Genomic DNA, 15322 nt, shown 5'->3' with positions numbered 1-15322 from the left:
TATGTAAACAAACACATACTGCGCATGCGTCACTGCAATAATGGGGGACTGTCTTTAGCTGCACTAATGTCTCTGTTTCTACTCCGCTAACTTGCGAGTTACGAGATTAAACAACTCGCCCGCATTGCACCTCACGTAAGTTAATCTTTAACGCTTGTGTGTCACTTCGCTTATTCGGAAGTTTGAGTAAACTGCAGTTTTGGAGAGAGGAGCGACGGTGAGCAACAAGCTGTGTTTGCTAGTTGGCTACATGCTAGCAGCTGTCATATCTCCGTCCGCTCAAGGCGACTCTTCTGCTTTTAGATATTGTGTTTTGACAGAGAACCGCGGTACACGCAGGTGTTAATCGCACAGTTGCATTTATAAATGTTGTCGCGTTTTCTTTGTTGAGAACCTGACTTAATCCTTGTAACGCCAAACAACAAGCTGTGTTACAGTTAGCGTGTTAGCTTAGCTATTTTTCCGAGGAGCCTCGCTGTCAATGGGCCACAGTTTCTGACAGACACGTTGTTCAGCGAATCAGAGGCGAGCGTGGTTTTGATTGGTCGACTGAAATGGGCGGGCCTGTTTAGGATTGGATGTTTTGGTGTTATTTTGCATTATTTACATTCCCGTTGGTACATCGTCAACATAGTCTGTTACTATATAGAAAGTTGTGTGCATGAGCTTAAACCAGGGAAAGTCAGATAATGTAGCGTAATTCAAACATCGTGTTAAGTTGTGATGAAGTAGATGTGTTACTTCTGATTTTTTACATGAAGTTGTATTTCCGTCAGCAGTGCAAAGTGCATCATCAGTTTTGTTTAGCTGGTGGGGCCACTCAAGTAATGCGTGACACCTGCGCCACACTGCTGATGGGGATGTCATACTTCATGTCACAAATCCAAACTATCCATTTACGTCCATGCAACTAACAGCATCAACCAATTTTCATTGTAACAGCTGGAAAAAAGCAAATTGTCAGGGATCCAAAACCTAGATTTTTAATGTTTCTATATCATCTGCCAATAAGAGTTGATGCTGAAGAAGGCGTCCACCATGAGCACAGACTCGGCAGGCCAGAGTGGGGCCTGCAGGATCATGACCTTCAGCCCATCCTCAGAGGAATTCAAAGACTTCAGCCGCTACATTGCCTACATGGAGTCACAAGGGGCGCACAAAGCCGGAATGGCAAAAGTAGGTTGTATTTTGCATGTTATCGCTGACAAAATGGGCCTGACCCATCCGGCTTGTGTTCTCCGGCTGCAGGTGATTCCCCCAAAAGGCTGGAGACCCAGGAAGACTTACGATGATATCGACAGCCTGGTCATTCCTGCTCCCATCCAACAGGTGGTGACAGGCCAGTCGGGCCTCTTCACTCAGTATAACATCCAGAAGAAACCCATGACAGTTGATGAGTTCCGCAAGACCTCCAACATGGACAAGTAAGCTTTGGAGTGATGACTTTTTTTTTTTTTTTACTCAGCTTTTCACAAAGCATCTTCAAATGTTTACAGGTTCTGCAATCCACGATATGTTGATTTTGATGAACTGGAAAGAAAGTTCTGGAAGAATCTAACCTTCAACCCTCCCCTCTATGGAGCGGACGTCAGCGGAAGTCTCTATGACCCGGTGAGGAGAGAGACTTTCAGGTTTGGTACCAGTTCAGCTACGTCAGGCTGACTGTGTGGTCATTCGCAGGATGTGACTGAGTGGAACATCGGCCGACTCGATACCATCTTGGACACGGTGGAGCACGAGAGTGGAATCAAGATCAAAGGAGTGAACACACCTTATCTTTACTTTGGCATGTGGAAGAGTGCCTTCGCCTGGCACACGGAGGACATGGACCTCTACAGCATCAACTACCTACACTTTGGAGAGCCCAAGTCATGGTATGTGCAAACAATTGCAGACAGGATTGTATTTATTTATTTTGTCACCTGCCCCTGTGTTGGATTCTGAGGTCTACGGATTAGTGTTGTAGTTTTCTTTGTCAGTAAATATTTTTAATGCAGCACCTTACCATGCAGGGTTAAACTACTTATACTATGTCAGTAATATTCATAAGAATAAGTATATGTGCTTATGTTCTGTTTAGGTATGCTGTCCCGCCAGAACACGGGAGGAGATTGGAGCGACTTGCCAAGGGTACAGCTGGTCTTCGTATTAGAGAATTTTTGTTTTGGTGCTCATTAGATGGTGTACCTAATGAAGTGGCCAGTGTGTGTATATCATTGCTCACACAGTTCTGTTTTTAGACCTGTGATGTGTTTGTTCACAGGTTTTTTTCCTGGCAACGCTCAGAGCTGTGAGGCCTTCCTGCGCCACAAGATGACTTTGATTTCACCTTCGATCCTGAAAAAGTACGGAATACCATTTGAAAAGGTGAGGCACCACAGAGAAGTAATAATCAGCATCTCTAAATTAATAGTTGGTAAAGATACAGTCAATATGTTTAATAGCATGTCACGTTGTGAATGTGCAGGTCACGCAGGAGGCAGGCCAGTTCATTGTGACCTTCCCGTTCGGCTACCATGCAGGGTTCAACCACGGGTTCAACTGTGCCGAATCCACAAACTTTGCCACTCAGAGATGGATCGACTATGGAAAGCAAGCCACGCTGGTACACAGCATGTTGTTTACTAGACCACACGCTGCGTTTTCTTGCCTTTGATGTGCCCAACTCTCTGGCTCAGTGCTCATGCCGCCAGGACATGGTGAAGATCTCCATGGATGTTTTTGTGCGCAAGTTCCAGCCGGAGCGTTACAAGCTGTGGAAGGCAGGAAAAGACAATGCTCCCATCGACCACTCCCAGCCTACACCTGAAGCCGCAGAGTTCTTCAAAGACCCGAGTGTGACCCCGAAAGAGCGGCCACTTGTTGCCGAATGCGACCATACGGCAAACCCTGCCCAAGAGAACAGCAGGTAATGGTGTATGCCGGCCACATGGTTGTTGACAGGCGGAGGAGGAGTCTTCACTGATGTCTCTGTGGGTCAGTCCAAAACTTCAGAGGGGGACAAAACGGGTATTGGAAGCCTCTGAGGACATCAAAGCTGATACAGATGCAGAGGAGGCGGAGCCAAAGAAGGTCAAGCTGACTACCATGGAAGCTCCAGTTCAAGGTACACAAGGTACCACTTGATAAAAGAGAATTTTTAGGATTTAATGGTCAACATCAGATTTCAAAACACATTTCCCATATTTTACTGTACAGGCAATGTTTTAAGTCACATCTTAAAGGGGACCTGTTATGCTATTTCAGAGAGTTTTTTTTTTTTCAAATCACCGGCTCTTTGTGAAGTCACAGTGTCCAGCACGAACTGCCAACCACTATACCCACTGATCCTACCCCACAAGTCAACTCCTATACTAACAAAATTAGAAGTGGGGTGGAGTGGAGTGGAGTGGGTGTGCCTTGAAGCGGGCCATGGGTGGAATAAATTAAACTTTACTCAATAAATTAAACATTTTGTAAATCCAAGGAAATACAGCTGGAATAGGTGCAGATTCTGGAAGATATAGAAAGCTTGCTGTGCGGGTCATTGTATGTAGCTGCTCTATAGGAGCCCACAACTCAATACAAATGCATGAAAAAAGGAACATAATCGGGCCCCTTTAACATAAGTGTCATACAAGTGTAAAAATAAGCGTTCATTGTATAACAGAGTCAATGTTAACTTTTCTTCTTTTTCAGACCTGGCAGTCAAAGTGGAGTCACAGCCACAGGAAGAAGAGGAAGAAGGCATCAAGCAAATACCTGCACTGCAAAGTCAGACAACAATCGAGAACAGCATGCCACCTTCCGATTCAGGCCAGGTGGTGGCGCTGTGCTCGATGCAGGCGACTGGCAGCGGCGAGGAGGCGGAGTTGGGCGCCGGCTTGGCACACAAAGTCTTCCAGAGGACGCTGAGCCCTGCCGACGTCTTGCACGTGCACAGTTACGCCAAGGGAGACTATGCCGAGGATGAGGCCCCGCCCAAAGAGGAGGAGGAAAAGAAGGAGGAGGAGAAGGAGAAAGAGAAAGACAACAGTGTAAATGTTATTGAGGCAAAGAAAGACGTTATCAAAGTGAGTGTAAATGTTTGAATACAGTTCAACTTTATTAGTGAAACTATTATCATCGTCAAGGCCACGCCCTCTCTCATACACATCATCAGATATGCTTTGAGCCAATAAGCATTCAACTGTAAACAGCTTAAAAATCATCATATGCATTGTATTTGTTTTTGTCCAGCAGGGGCCAAAAGTGGCTAGAAGCACCACAGAGGAGAGTGATCTTGGTCAGCTGCCTGGCCACCACCCGCTCATCAAGGACGGTTTGAGCGATGAAGGTCCGTCAGTAGGAGTGCAACATTTATGTCCACATTTGATACCTTCAGCATGTGTCAACATGTGTATTTGGGTCTCAGAGGCTACAGAGGAGGCATCATCCATGGAGGAGGGGGGTCTGGAAGGGGAGGGCTGGGCCAAACCTCTGGCCCACCTGTGGCAGAGCAGACCCCCCAACATGAAGAAGGAGAAAGAGTACAACCAGAGGATGGGCTCCAAACCTCCATACTGCTCCATCTGCACGCTCTTCCTCGCATACCAGCAGGTAGATCATCACCATCACAGACCACCACACTTGTCTGCTGGTCTCACATTCTCTTCCTACTTTTAAGACCGAGCGTGTGAGTGGTACCAACGCTCCCGTCATGGTGGGAGGAGGTCGGATGCGGACCAAGCCGCTGATCCCGGAGACGTGCTTTGCCACCACCACAGAGGAAGACGCTGAGTGCGAGGAGCCACCACTCACGCCTCACCTGGAGGAGGACGGCACCAGTCTGCTTATCAGCTGCTCGCAGTGCAGCGTCCGTGTCCACACCAGTAAGAGAGCATGAGTATGGTTTGAAAGTAATGGTCACTCTCTTAAGTCTCTTCTCTCTGTTTCTTCTAGGCTGTTATGGCATCAACCCAACCAGAGTGAGCAAGGAGTGGAAGTGTGCACGCTGCAAAGCCAACGCCATGATGGAGGTCAAGCAACATGATGTGACATCAAACGATAATACTGGCGCTCCTTAAACATAAAGTATAAATGCGAAATTTATAAAATACTGTAAGGCCACAGGTTAGATTTATGTGTGTAATTTTTTTTTTTAACCAACCAAAAAAGGACTCTTTTCATTATGTACAGTCTAACGTTATCCGCTAGACTAGCAGGGATGACACTGATGATGTTGTGTATTGCAGAACTGCTGTTTGTGCTGCCTGAGGGGCGGAGCCCTGCAGAAGGCCAACAACAACAAGTATGCTTTGTCTATGTCTTTTTAGTGGATGTCATTGTTGTACTCGAGTAATGGTGCCATGTGTCGCAGGTGGGTGCACGTGCTGTGCGCGGTGGCCGTGCTGGAGGCTCGCTTTGTCAACATCACTGAGAGGACTCCCGTGGATCTGAGTGGGATTCCCTTGCAGAGATTTAAACTGGTGAGCACAGTGAACAACAAAATACACTCCTTTGCTGAAAAGTATGATATGACAGCAGATAGCGTTAACATGTACGCAGTGATAGTGCTGCAAACTGTGTAGTTCAGTCCCTGCAAATAATGTTGACACTTGCGATCCAAGACTTCATGTCCTCGCAGTGAATGCCGTATGCACTTTATTTTTTTTATTTTTTCTTGGTTTGAAGGAGATAAACAGTGTGTTGCCATCACGTGTGTAGTATTAGGAATTAAATGGGTGCAGCATGATGTACAAAGCAGCTTTGTTGTCGTTTGGACTGCAGAAGTGTTACTACTGTAAGAAGAGGATGAAGAAGGCGTCGGGCTGTTGCGTGCAGTGTTCACATGGCCGTTGTCCCACTGCCTACCACCCCACATGCGCACAGGCTGCCGGCGTCCTCATGCAGCCTGATGAGTGGCCCTTTGTGGTGCACGTAACCTGTTGTCGACACAAAGGCCCCGCCCAGATCGAAGTAAGTGACCGCTGTCATCCAGATGCAATTTTCTTTTTTGTGTGTGTGCTTGGCTCTCACATGTCTTCCACCAGCGTAACAAGGCGGCCATGCACGAGCTGACGGTGGGCCAGAAGGTCATCTGCAAGCACAAGAATGGCCGCTACTACCAGTGTGATGTGGTCCAGCTCTCCAAGGAGACCTTTTACGAGGTCAACTTTGACGACGGCTCCTTCAGTGACAATCTCTTCCCTGAAGACATTGTGGTGGGTCACGCTCCCAATGTGCATGCACTACATCATCTAGTGACGCTAACAATGTACTATTTGACTGAATCACCCTTACCTCCAGAGTCGAGACTGTGCCCAGCTCGGACCTCCGCCCCAGGGCGAAGTGGTCCAGGTGCGGTGGACGGACGGCCTTGTGTACGGTGCCAAGTTTGTGGCATCACGCGTTGTCCAGATGTATCTGGTAAGACCCTCATCGTCATTATCTAAGGGTTAGGAGGTTTTTTTGAGCTAATCCTTCCATGACTGTGTTTTAGTAAAGGGTAGTCGTCATGTCCACAAAAAATAAAAGCTGAATTACTTGTGTGTGTGTATATATAAAATATACATATACAGTAAAGTCTCGTTATATCGATATCGGCTATAACGAATTACTACTTATTACGATACTATTTTCATTTCCTGGCAAATTTCTAGTCTTTTATGATATAATTAGTTCCGTTAGTACGATACCCGGTTATTATGATAATCCGGTTACTACGATGCCCTTTTCATCTCCCGCCAGCCAATTTGGTCCGCTTATATTGATACAAAAGCAGCTTAAATCAATCTTTGCTTAAGGATTTCAATACCAAAAAAGAACACGGCGAACAGCTGCTTCCAGTCAACTTTATTTTTCACACTTCCACCACCAGAGCACAGCACACACACCGATTCCCGCACTTCCTGGTTCACAGGTCATGCTCAACCCGCCCCACATAGCTGGCCAAACACATGCCTGCAACAGAAGAACCAACTGACATAGCATACACACCTATTCCAACGAAGACACAAGCGTACAAATACATGTATTTAATTGTGTTGTATTCAGATATCTTTTTATCGCTTGCAATAATCACTGTTTTTCATATGTACATGCTGGCGTTCGTGGTTTCTCTCGTGTGTGTATAGATTCTATACACACGAGAGAAACCACGAACGCAGTTGGTTCTTCTGTTGCAGGCATGTGTTTGGCCAGCTATGTGGGGCGGGTTGAGCATAACCTGTGAACCAGGAAGTGTGGGAATCGGTGTGTGTGTGCTGTGCTCTGGTGGTGGAAGTGTGAAAAATAAAGTTGACTGGAAGCAGCCGTTCGCCGTGTTCTTTTTTGGTATTGAAATCCTTAAGCAAAGATTGATTTAAGCTGCTCAACATTGTTCTATACTATAGAAGAATATCGATATAACGAGACTTTACTGTATATAAAATGTGGTAGACAAAGTGCGAATGGCCCGTCTATGCACAGGTGGAGTTTGAAGACGGCTCACAGCTGACTGCCAAGCGAGACGATGTCTACACGCTAGACGAGGAGCTCCCCAAGAGGGTCAAGTCCAGATTGGTGAGTGTCTCATCGTCAGTTTCACCATGTGGTCCTGCACTCGGGCCTCATGCTGTCTCCGTTTGTGCAGTCCAAAGCGTCGGACATGAGGTTCGACGGCATCTTTGAGGACAAGGAGATCATCCAGGAGTCCAAGAGGCAGCGGGTCATCAACTCACGATACCGTGGCGACTATATCGAACCCGTCATCTACAGAGCCATCATGGAGTAGAGCCATCATGGACAACTTACATCAGGACCACTTTGGACTTTTTCATGATCTATTTTTAACCTATTTTAAAAGGGCAGCAGGACGAGGAGGCCAGGAAGCTTCACCTCACTCTTGTATTTACCTCACTTTTTATTTTCTGGACAGTGTCTTCATGCCATCCTGGCCTGTGACATCATCAAACATGTCTAAGGTAACACACACATACACGGTCCAATCAGTCATTTTCAAGGTGTCTTTATCATTTCACGTTTTGCCGAGTTGGTACCTATCTTCAAACCATGACTGTTGGTCTTTGATTATGAATTTGATACTAACTCATTGCTTTCTAACACCATTTTTATTACAAGCACGGACAAAATATAGATTAGAACAGTCGCCGTTTTCTTTCCAAAAGTGGTGCTCCAACTTTTAGCTTCTGTCAGCGTGTCTTCTGATATAACATTAGGAACAAGCTAGGCCATGAATATTTACTTTCCAAAGCCTGCGTGCTTATGCTAATGTTCAGCTAGTGCAATCGTACTTGTACGACGCCATGTCCGTCAGACACTTTGTGCCACTAATATAACGGCATTCCTTTTTATGAACCATTCCTAGATGCTCCGTCTATTTTTTCTACCGCATAGATACATTTAAAAAAGATTTAATTCAGATTTTTTTTAAAACATAACTTCTATTACCCCCCCACCCCCAAGGTTGTACTTGGTAATTTAAGTATGCGAGGATGTCGCGGTCTGTGTGTGCGCTACTTGCTTTTAGCGGACATAGGTAGCTTTTGATTAATAATATTATTCATATTTGTTTTGTAAAACATCTTTCTATGTGTATTTTCTGTGTAAATGTCATTTATATGTAGACAAGATGAACTTCCAGATATTCAAGTGTTTTTGTACAACATTAAACACAAATTAATAATATTAACTATAGAAACCCCTCAGCCAAGAGTCTCTTTATTCTACTATATCGCATTCACTTGTCCACCGTTAGAACTGGATTTTTGAGTCCATTTAATCCCCTTTTGCAAAAGTACAGGATTTTATTACTTGTAATAATTTGTGAGAAGAACTCCATAAGTCATTCCATTACTAGCAGGTCGCCATGGCGATATAACCAACCGCCGCCAAAGGACGATGTTTAAGTTTTGTCATCCTCTGGTTGTACTCTCTGCTCAGCAGGACTTGTGACTCAGTTTGGAGGCGGGGCATTCACTCCGAGCCACCCATCACCATGGTAACGTGTAGGAACAAAATCCTGAGATCCGTCACTTGACATCCAGTTTGACTTTGATATTCATGGCGGCGAGCTCTGCCACAAAGTAGCGGAAGACGTAGGGCACAGACACAGAGTCGATGGAGTCACTTTTGCCGCACAGCGTACAGACCGTCTTACGGTGCCGCGTGGAGGACCAGTAGGGCGGTGGCTTCTCCAACAGGGGTGATATCAAGCTGCCGCAGTCGACGCACACCTGCGCCACTGAGCGGTCAGAGCAGTTGAAAAGGCGGTCGTGGAGCAGGAAGGAGGATCCGTGGGCCAGCAGGGCGTCTCTCTCCATCTCCCCGAAACGGATGCCTCCCTGGATGTTCCTGCCCCCGACCGGCTGATTGGTCACCTTATCGCGCGCCCCTGTGGTTCTGACCTGGAACTTGTCTGAGACCATGTGACGGAGTCGTTGGTAGTAGACCACGCCTATGAAGATGTCCGCCTCCAGCTCCAGACCACTCATGCCACTGTAGAGGCGCTCTGTGCCATAGTAGTTGTAGCCGCCTGCCCGCAGCATTTGGCCAAAGTACTCCAAGGCTGAGTTCTTCTCTGAGAAGACGAAGGGCGTGGCGTCGTGACTCAGGCCGTGTAAGGCACCCGACTTTCCCGCCATGCTCTCGATGAGCATCCCGATGGTCATACGTGAGGGGAAGCCATGGGGGTTGAAGAGGATGTCTGGACTCATCCCACTCTCGGTGAAGGGCATGTCCTCGGGGGGCCACAAGCGGCTCAGGATGCCCTTCTGGCCGTGGCGGCTGGCAAACTTGTCCCCGATGGCCGGGTTTCTTGGCACTCTCAGTGTGATGCAGACACGCTTGAAGGGACCTGAGCCGGCGTCGTTGCTGCAGACCTTGATGTTGTCCACGACGCACGCCTCTTGGCTCCTGTGGAAGACAAGAAGAAATGAGCAACAAACTACTGGCCTTCTTACAAAGACGCAAACACTGAGACATACTTGTAGTAGGTGACGAAGGTCTGGCCGGTGTTGAGGTTGATATAGCTGTAGTAGGGGTCGCCGTATCGCAGTGTTGATCCAACGGCAGGAAGTCCGTCCGCATCCAGTCTGTCTTCTACCTTCGGGTCGCCTGGCTTGTTACCAAACACGACACCGTCCTGGCCACGCGCCTTGTCGGCCAAGTCCACCAGCTCTGTCTTATAGATGCAGCCGTGAGCAAAGCCTCGCTCCCACGACGCCTTGTTCACGATCTAACCACCAGAAAGCACACATCAGGATGCCAACGAACAGCAGCAGTGGAATCAGAAGCTGAGGAAGTAACTGGTTGGCTTCGACTAACCATGGCATCTTCCATGTCGTAGCCCGTGTAGGATATGACGGCCACGATGGCATTAGTGCCGCTGGGGTAGTTGTCGAGACTGTAGTGGTCGTACATGTGAGGCCTAACCAAGGGGCTCTGCGGGGTCTGCAGTCGGTACAACTTGTTATCCGAGCGGTCCAAGAAGGCATGCAGCGGGAAGCCCATGGTCTGTTTACCTGGTGAGGAGGACCACCTTAAGAGACCGAAGACAGAACAACGTGTCCCTCTCGAAAACAGCATGACGCTTACCCATCTGACACTGGTACATGTTCCTGGGACTCTGGTTGTGGTCCGAGTAGGGGATGAAGTTGGCCACCACGCTCAGCATGCTGTGAGGGAAGAGCTCCTGGTGGGTGGTCACATCTGCATCCACCTCATCCTCCATGACGGCCACGTTGATGTAGAGCTGCACACGCATCACAACTTTACGTCAACAACTTTTTATTCAGAAGAAGTCATCACAGGAAAATGTCAGTTAAAGTCAAGGCTACTTTGTTACTCATAATTGAGTACTACAGTCACACTACTAAACTTTTTGTAGTAGTACTACATAGTTCAGTTTTCTTCTCAATGGTAAATTTTGGCTTGTATGCTTCATTCATTCATTTTCTACCGCTTATCCTCATTGTTGCTAAATGTTACTCAAAACATTGCCTGTGCAGTTAGTAAAAGTTGTATGGAGGCTACAGGTTGACCCCAGAACAGATTGATTAACTCCACAATGTGTTAAAATGTGTAAGAGGGAAATATACGACTTTCCCAAGCCTGCTACTGTATCAAATATGAAACTTGCTTTTTTTCCGACAATACCCATGTGGGAAAAGGTACCTGTTCAAAGGTTCCAATCAGCTCTTGCTGTCCCAGGGTCAAGTTGTGGACAGGTCGCACCATGCGGCAAGGCGTGGTGAAGAGGAAGAGGCCTGGGTACAAGCTGGCTTTCTTGGTTTTGGGAACCAAAACAATCTCAGTCCAAGGAGGGATTTTCTTCTCTTTGAGCACCTGTCAGAGTCCAAGTGTCACTCCATGTCCTCCATCACGTGCATAGATCACATGTCCACTTACCTTGAATGTGCGCAGTGACTCGACCACGCCAGGGGCTAACTCCGCCTCCACCCAGCCCACCACAGCGCCATCCAGAACTACAGGATAGCAGTCCGAATAGGCTTGACCGGGACTACCGTCCATCGGAGTGACACCTTGACCCCCCCCAACCCAACAGATGCTGAGATGAGACAAGAAGATGACGTGTGGCAAACGGCGGACAGAGGCGAGCACTCACCAAGGGAACACAGCAGGGAGGGCAGTGTTAACGTGGACAGCGACGGCGTCACAATCTCACAGCTGGCAGTCATGTGGTTCATGAGGCCGCACGGCTCTCCGTCGGGGGTGTGGACAGGACACAGGAAGCCCCAGGACTCAGGCAGCAGCTTCCTAACAGTGGTGGTCCTCATCTTGGCAAAGGCGGCGCCTCTGTGCACGCAGCGGAAGTGCGAGACGTAGCGGATGAAGTTGAGCTTGTCAGCGACCACGCAAAGACCCGTGTTCTGTAGCATGCCCAGACCTGGAGGAGAAGGGGGTTCGGGGGGGTCAGGTATAGCGTTTGATACATTGACTGAAGAACCAAAAACCGTCATAAGCCTGAGGACCTCACCTGTCTTGGAGCTGAGGTTCCCCGTGGCCAGCAGGTATTCAAAAGATTTGGTGAGGTCAGTGCCCATGTTGAAGATTTTCATAATGTTATCAGCGCTCCAGCCGCCATTCATCCGACTTCCTCGCTTGTCGAAGGACAACTTCACAGACACCAGCCAGGCAAGCATCCTCTCCTGACAACACCACCAAAGAAACGCTTAACATTTCCAACGTCCCGCGTAGCTTGCCACCTAGTGGCCAACGTGCTCCATTCACACATGACGACGTACTTTGAGAAACATGAGGTAGAGCTGACCAGGAGTCAGCACTTCCTGACACATGATGCTGTCAGGGTTCTCCTCCATGCACTCCTGTTTGGCGAAGGTGAAGAGCTTCCTGGTCATCAGACACAGCATGTAGAACTTCTCCAGGCCGGACCTCAGGTGGATGCAGATGCACTCGCTGAGCAGAAGATAAAAGACGTGAGCGCAAACAAAAAAACACGTGCTTCGAGTGATGAGAACAAGCGCGTACTCCAGCAGGAAGTTGGCGCACTCCTCGTTGGTGTACCACTCAGGGAGATTCATCTTGACACGAAAGCGCTCGCCCAGGTAGGCCAGCACCTTGCTGTGTGTGGTGCAGCCCTTTTCCGAGACCATCCGCAGCATCTCAGAAATGCAGCTCTTGTAGAAGGAGTTGTCCTCACGGCCTTTAATCAGCTCCTGGAAGATCTGAAAGTCTGTGAAATTCACCAGCGCCTGGAAGCATAAAAAAAACACATGGCAGGTCTTAAACGGGTGTCAACACGAAGGGATTGTTCCATTAGTCCAAGCTGGACTATGAATATTTCTATGCACATACTGGACATACGATCCGTATCCTGTGTATCTGTAAAAATGTAGTTTCTGTACAATTTCAATCAAAATGCGGCTGCATGGCGGATGAGTGGTGAGCACACAGGCCACACAGCGAAGAGACCTGAGTTCGATTCCGCCCCGGGTACTCCGGCTTCCTCCCACATTCCAAAAACATGCTAGGTTAATTGGCGATCCAAATTGTCCATAGGTATGAATGTGAGTGTGAATGGTTGTTTGTCTATATGTGCCCTGTGATTGGCTGGCCACCAGTCCAGGGTGTACCCGGCCTCTCGCCCGAAGAGAGCTGGGATAGGCCGCAGCACCCCCGCGACCCTCGTGAGGATAAGCGGTACAAAATGAATGAATGAATGAACACTACTACACCTTGTGGAGTTGCATCATCACCTCTTTGTGCCTCTCGCACAGAAAAAACATAAAAGACATATAAATACGTCTTTGGGAGTGAATGACCAGATTGAACAAAATGTATAGATACGTCTTTGGTCGTGAATGAGTTAATGCGAGTGTGAGACATTATTACTATTGGCAGAATGTGTACTCCTCTAAAATACTTCTTAATAATCATTCAGCATACAAAATGCATCAACATGAGATACTTGAGTCAGGGTGCTACCTTCAGTGCAAAGCCGAGCGGCAGGAAGAAGAGCTCCTTCTGGTAGATGAAGTTGACCATCACCGTGCCGTTCTCCAGATAGTGCAGGTTCATGTTGATGGCCGTGTGTTCCTCCTTAACGCAGCGCATGGAAATACCTACCAGGAGGAGATGTGAGGACATGCAGAGACAAAAGAGTCTGCATGGAACAAGGAGTGGACGCTGAAGTTTACCATACTGGGTGTATCCCTGCCCTCTGCTCTTCCACTTGGGCCGTGACAAGGCAATAGGATAGTTCCTCCTGGGCATAATCAACATGCGAATGACCTTCTCGATTCCATTCACGATGAAGTAGCCTCCCATTTCCTGGAAGAGAGTGACACCCATACAATGTCATCCCTGAGGCAGGTTGATGATGATGATAAAGCACTAGGGCATACCTCTGCCTCCTCATGATGTTCTACCAGCTGTTTGGGTGACATGCCGTGTAGGTTACACAACTTGGACTTCACCATGATGGGCACTTGACCCAAAGACTGCTTGATGATGCCTTTGGGAACGCCGTTGATGGACCAGCTGATGTCCGCCTGTCATAACACAACAATAAGCGGGGATTACACTCTGATAATGGTGACAAACACAGACATGCGACACACACTCACCACTATTTTTCCTTTGTACGAGCATCTTCTTCCCCGACACTCAGCTGGGAACATCCTCATCTCTCTGCAGACACTCCCTTTGGAAACCACCGGCTGGTAGATGGCGGCCTCCACAAACGACAGACCGATCCTGTCATTTTTCAGCGTGAACTCCAAAGGCGGGATGGCCTGACGGCGACATGACACACTTGTTACCTACAGTAGGTACATCATCTCCAATAATTAAATATTTACTTAGCCAACAAGTGTCACATAATGTAGATGCACAAGCACAATTCTAAACATAATTTAAACGAGGAATGATATAAACGTGTCATCAAAAGTGAACATTGTCTTGGTGAAGGAGAAAATAATCAAAGTTGCCAAATATGAGGCTGTACTTGAGCTAATGCTTGTGGTGATGACAATGTTAGTTACAAAAATAGTTACAAAAACGAGAACAAATAAACAGGACCATATGTATTTGCTGAAAGTTGCCAGGTAAGTTGTAGAAGAAAGCTAGCAGTGGAGACCTGCACGACACGACTGAGTCCGACAGTGACGGCCTGGTCGAAAGAGTCAATGTGAGCTCTGACTAAGTCCTGAATGGAGCTCTGTTGACTTTCCTTCAACACTCCGAAGCCTCCGTCCGTCAGGTTCTTCAAACTTGGACTTTTAGCCACATCTGTCCACCTCGCTGAGAAGTCCATGCTTGTTTATCACATGTGGCCGCTCAACCCGGAAGTACATATGACAAAACCGGAAGTCGCGCTTTTCCGCTGTTTTTTCCCCAGTTTTTTTTAACGATATACTAGCTTAACTAAGGGACACACGTCAACGTGCAAGAGATAGATAATGAAAAACAAACATAGTTAAGTCAATTATCCGGGTATTTTATGACGTGTAGACGTAAACAAGGAGCCGCCATATTGGTGTTGTCCGCTTCCTACTTTTCTCTTTCTCTCCGATCATAGCGATACATCTTTACTCTTACTCCAAGCATTCATTCATACATCCGTGTATTTTGAGTTTAGTCTTTAAAAAAAACCCAATCAAAGCGTAAACACTAACTCCGCGCCGGAAGGTGGCGGTAGCGAGCCTAATCCGTTTCAACGAGACGAAGAAGACGAAACTAGTCAGGAATTTCACTTCTTTTTAAATGCTAATATTGACAGGTATGGTCCAAATTAAACAAAAACTTTGTTTAGCCTTTTTACAACATTTAAAAACTACACGCAAATATTAAATGCCTCCCTTTAAAAATAGATATTACATTT

At 47.3% G+C, this 15322-nt stretch overlaps 2 protein-coding genes across 2 annotated transcripts; one reads left to right on the top strand and one right to left on the bottom strand.

Moving 5' to 3' along the window:
• The first annotated feature begins 24 nt into the window (after window positions 1-24).
• On the top strand, window positions 25-8161 carry kdm4aa (lysine (K)-specific demethylase 4A, genome duplicate a). Its single transcript, XM_058073583.2, has 22 exons — window positions 25-135; window positions 1013-1176; window positions 1249-1424; window positions 1497-1611; window positions 1681-1874; window positions 2081-2130; window positions 2264-2367; window positions 2468-2605; window positions 2679-2908; window positions 2982-3115; window positions 3679-4052; window positions 4219-4315; window positions 4394-4578; window positions 4646-4850; window positions 4921-4997; window positions 5214-5269; window positions 5339-5447; window positions 5749-5937; window positions 6012-6182; window positions 6268-6387; window positions 7429-7521; window positions 7592-8161. Exons 2-22 carry the CDS (start codon window positions 1018-1020, stop codon window positions 7730-7732), a joined length of 3117 nt encoding a protein of 1038 aa, XP_057929566.2. The 5' UTR covers window positions 25-135; window positions 1013-1017; the 3' UTR covers window positions 7733-8161.
• Window positions 8162-8165: 4 nt separating this feature from the next.
• On the bottom strand, window positions 8166-14790 carry polr1b (RNA polymerase I subunit B). The gene is made up of 15 exons (XM_058073582.2): window positions 14579-14790; window positions 14067-14234; window positions 13845-13991; window positions 13638-13770; window positions 13426-13562; window positions 12469-12692; window positions 12225-12396; window positions 11957-12128; window positions 11585-11866; window positions 11368-11501; window positions 11134-11304; window positions 10555-10711; window positions 10285-10481; window positions 9945-10195; window positions 8166-9873 (listed from the first exon to the last, which is right to left on the bottom strand). Exons 1-15 carry the CDS (start codon window positions 14753-14755, stop codon window positions 8991-8993), a joined length of 3405 nt encoding a protein of 1134 aa, XP_057929565.2. The 5' UTR covers window positions 14756-14790; the 3' UTR covers window positions 8166-8990.
• Between the last annotated feature and the right edge of the window lie 532 nt (window positions 14791-15322).

This window comes from Doryrhamphus excisus, linkage group LG4 (genome assembly GCF_037039965.1).
Source record: "Doryrhamphus excisus strain RoL-2023G ecotype Guam linkage group LG4, RoL_Dexc_Guam_v1.1, whole genome shotgun sequence".
NCBI lineage: Eukaryota > Metazoa > Chordata > Actinopteri > Syngnathiformes > Syngnathidae > Doryrhamphus > Doryrhamphus excisus.
Note: the sequence above shows the minus strand (reverse complement) of the source record. Positions and strands in the feature narration are given on the sequence as shown.

Coding starts and splice junctions, on each gene's coding strand:
- kdm4aa (XM_058073583.2), top strand. CDS start 1,018: ATGCTGAAGAAGGCGTCCACCATGAGCACAGACTCGGCAGGCCAGAGT. Junction 3,116..3,678: donor TCCAGTTCAAGGTACACAAG/GTACCACTTGAT, acceptor CTTCTTTTTCAG/ACCTGGCAGTCAAAGTGGAG. Junction 4,851..4,920: donor CAGCGTCCGTGTCCACACCA/GTAAGAGAGCAT, acceptor TGTTTCTTCTAG/GCTGTTATGGCATCAACCCA.
- polr1b (XM_058073582.2), bottom strand. CDS start 14,755: ATGGACTTCTCAGCGAGGTGGACAGATGTGGCTAAAAGTCCAAGTTTG. Junction 13,992..14,066: donor CGTACAAAGGAAAAATAGTG/GTGAGTGTGTGT, acceptor GTGTTATGACAG/GCGGACATCAGCTGGTCCAT. Junction 12,693..13,425: donor CGCTCGGCTTTGCACTGAAG/GTAGCACCCTGA, acceptor TTATGCTTCCAG/GCGCTGGTGAATTTCACAGA.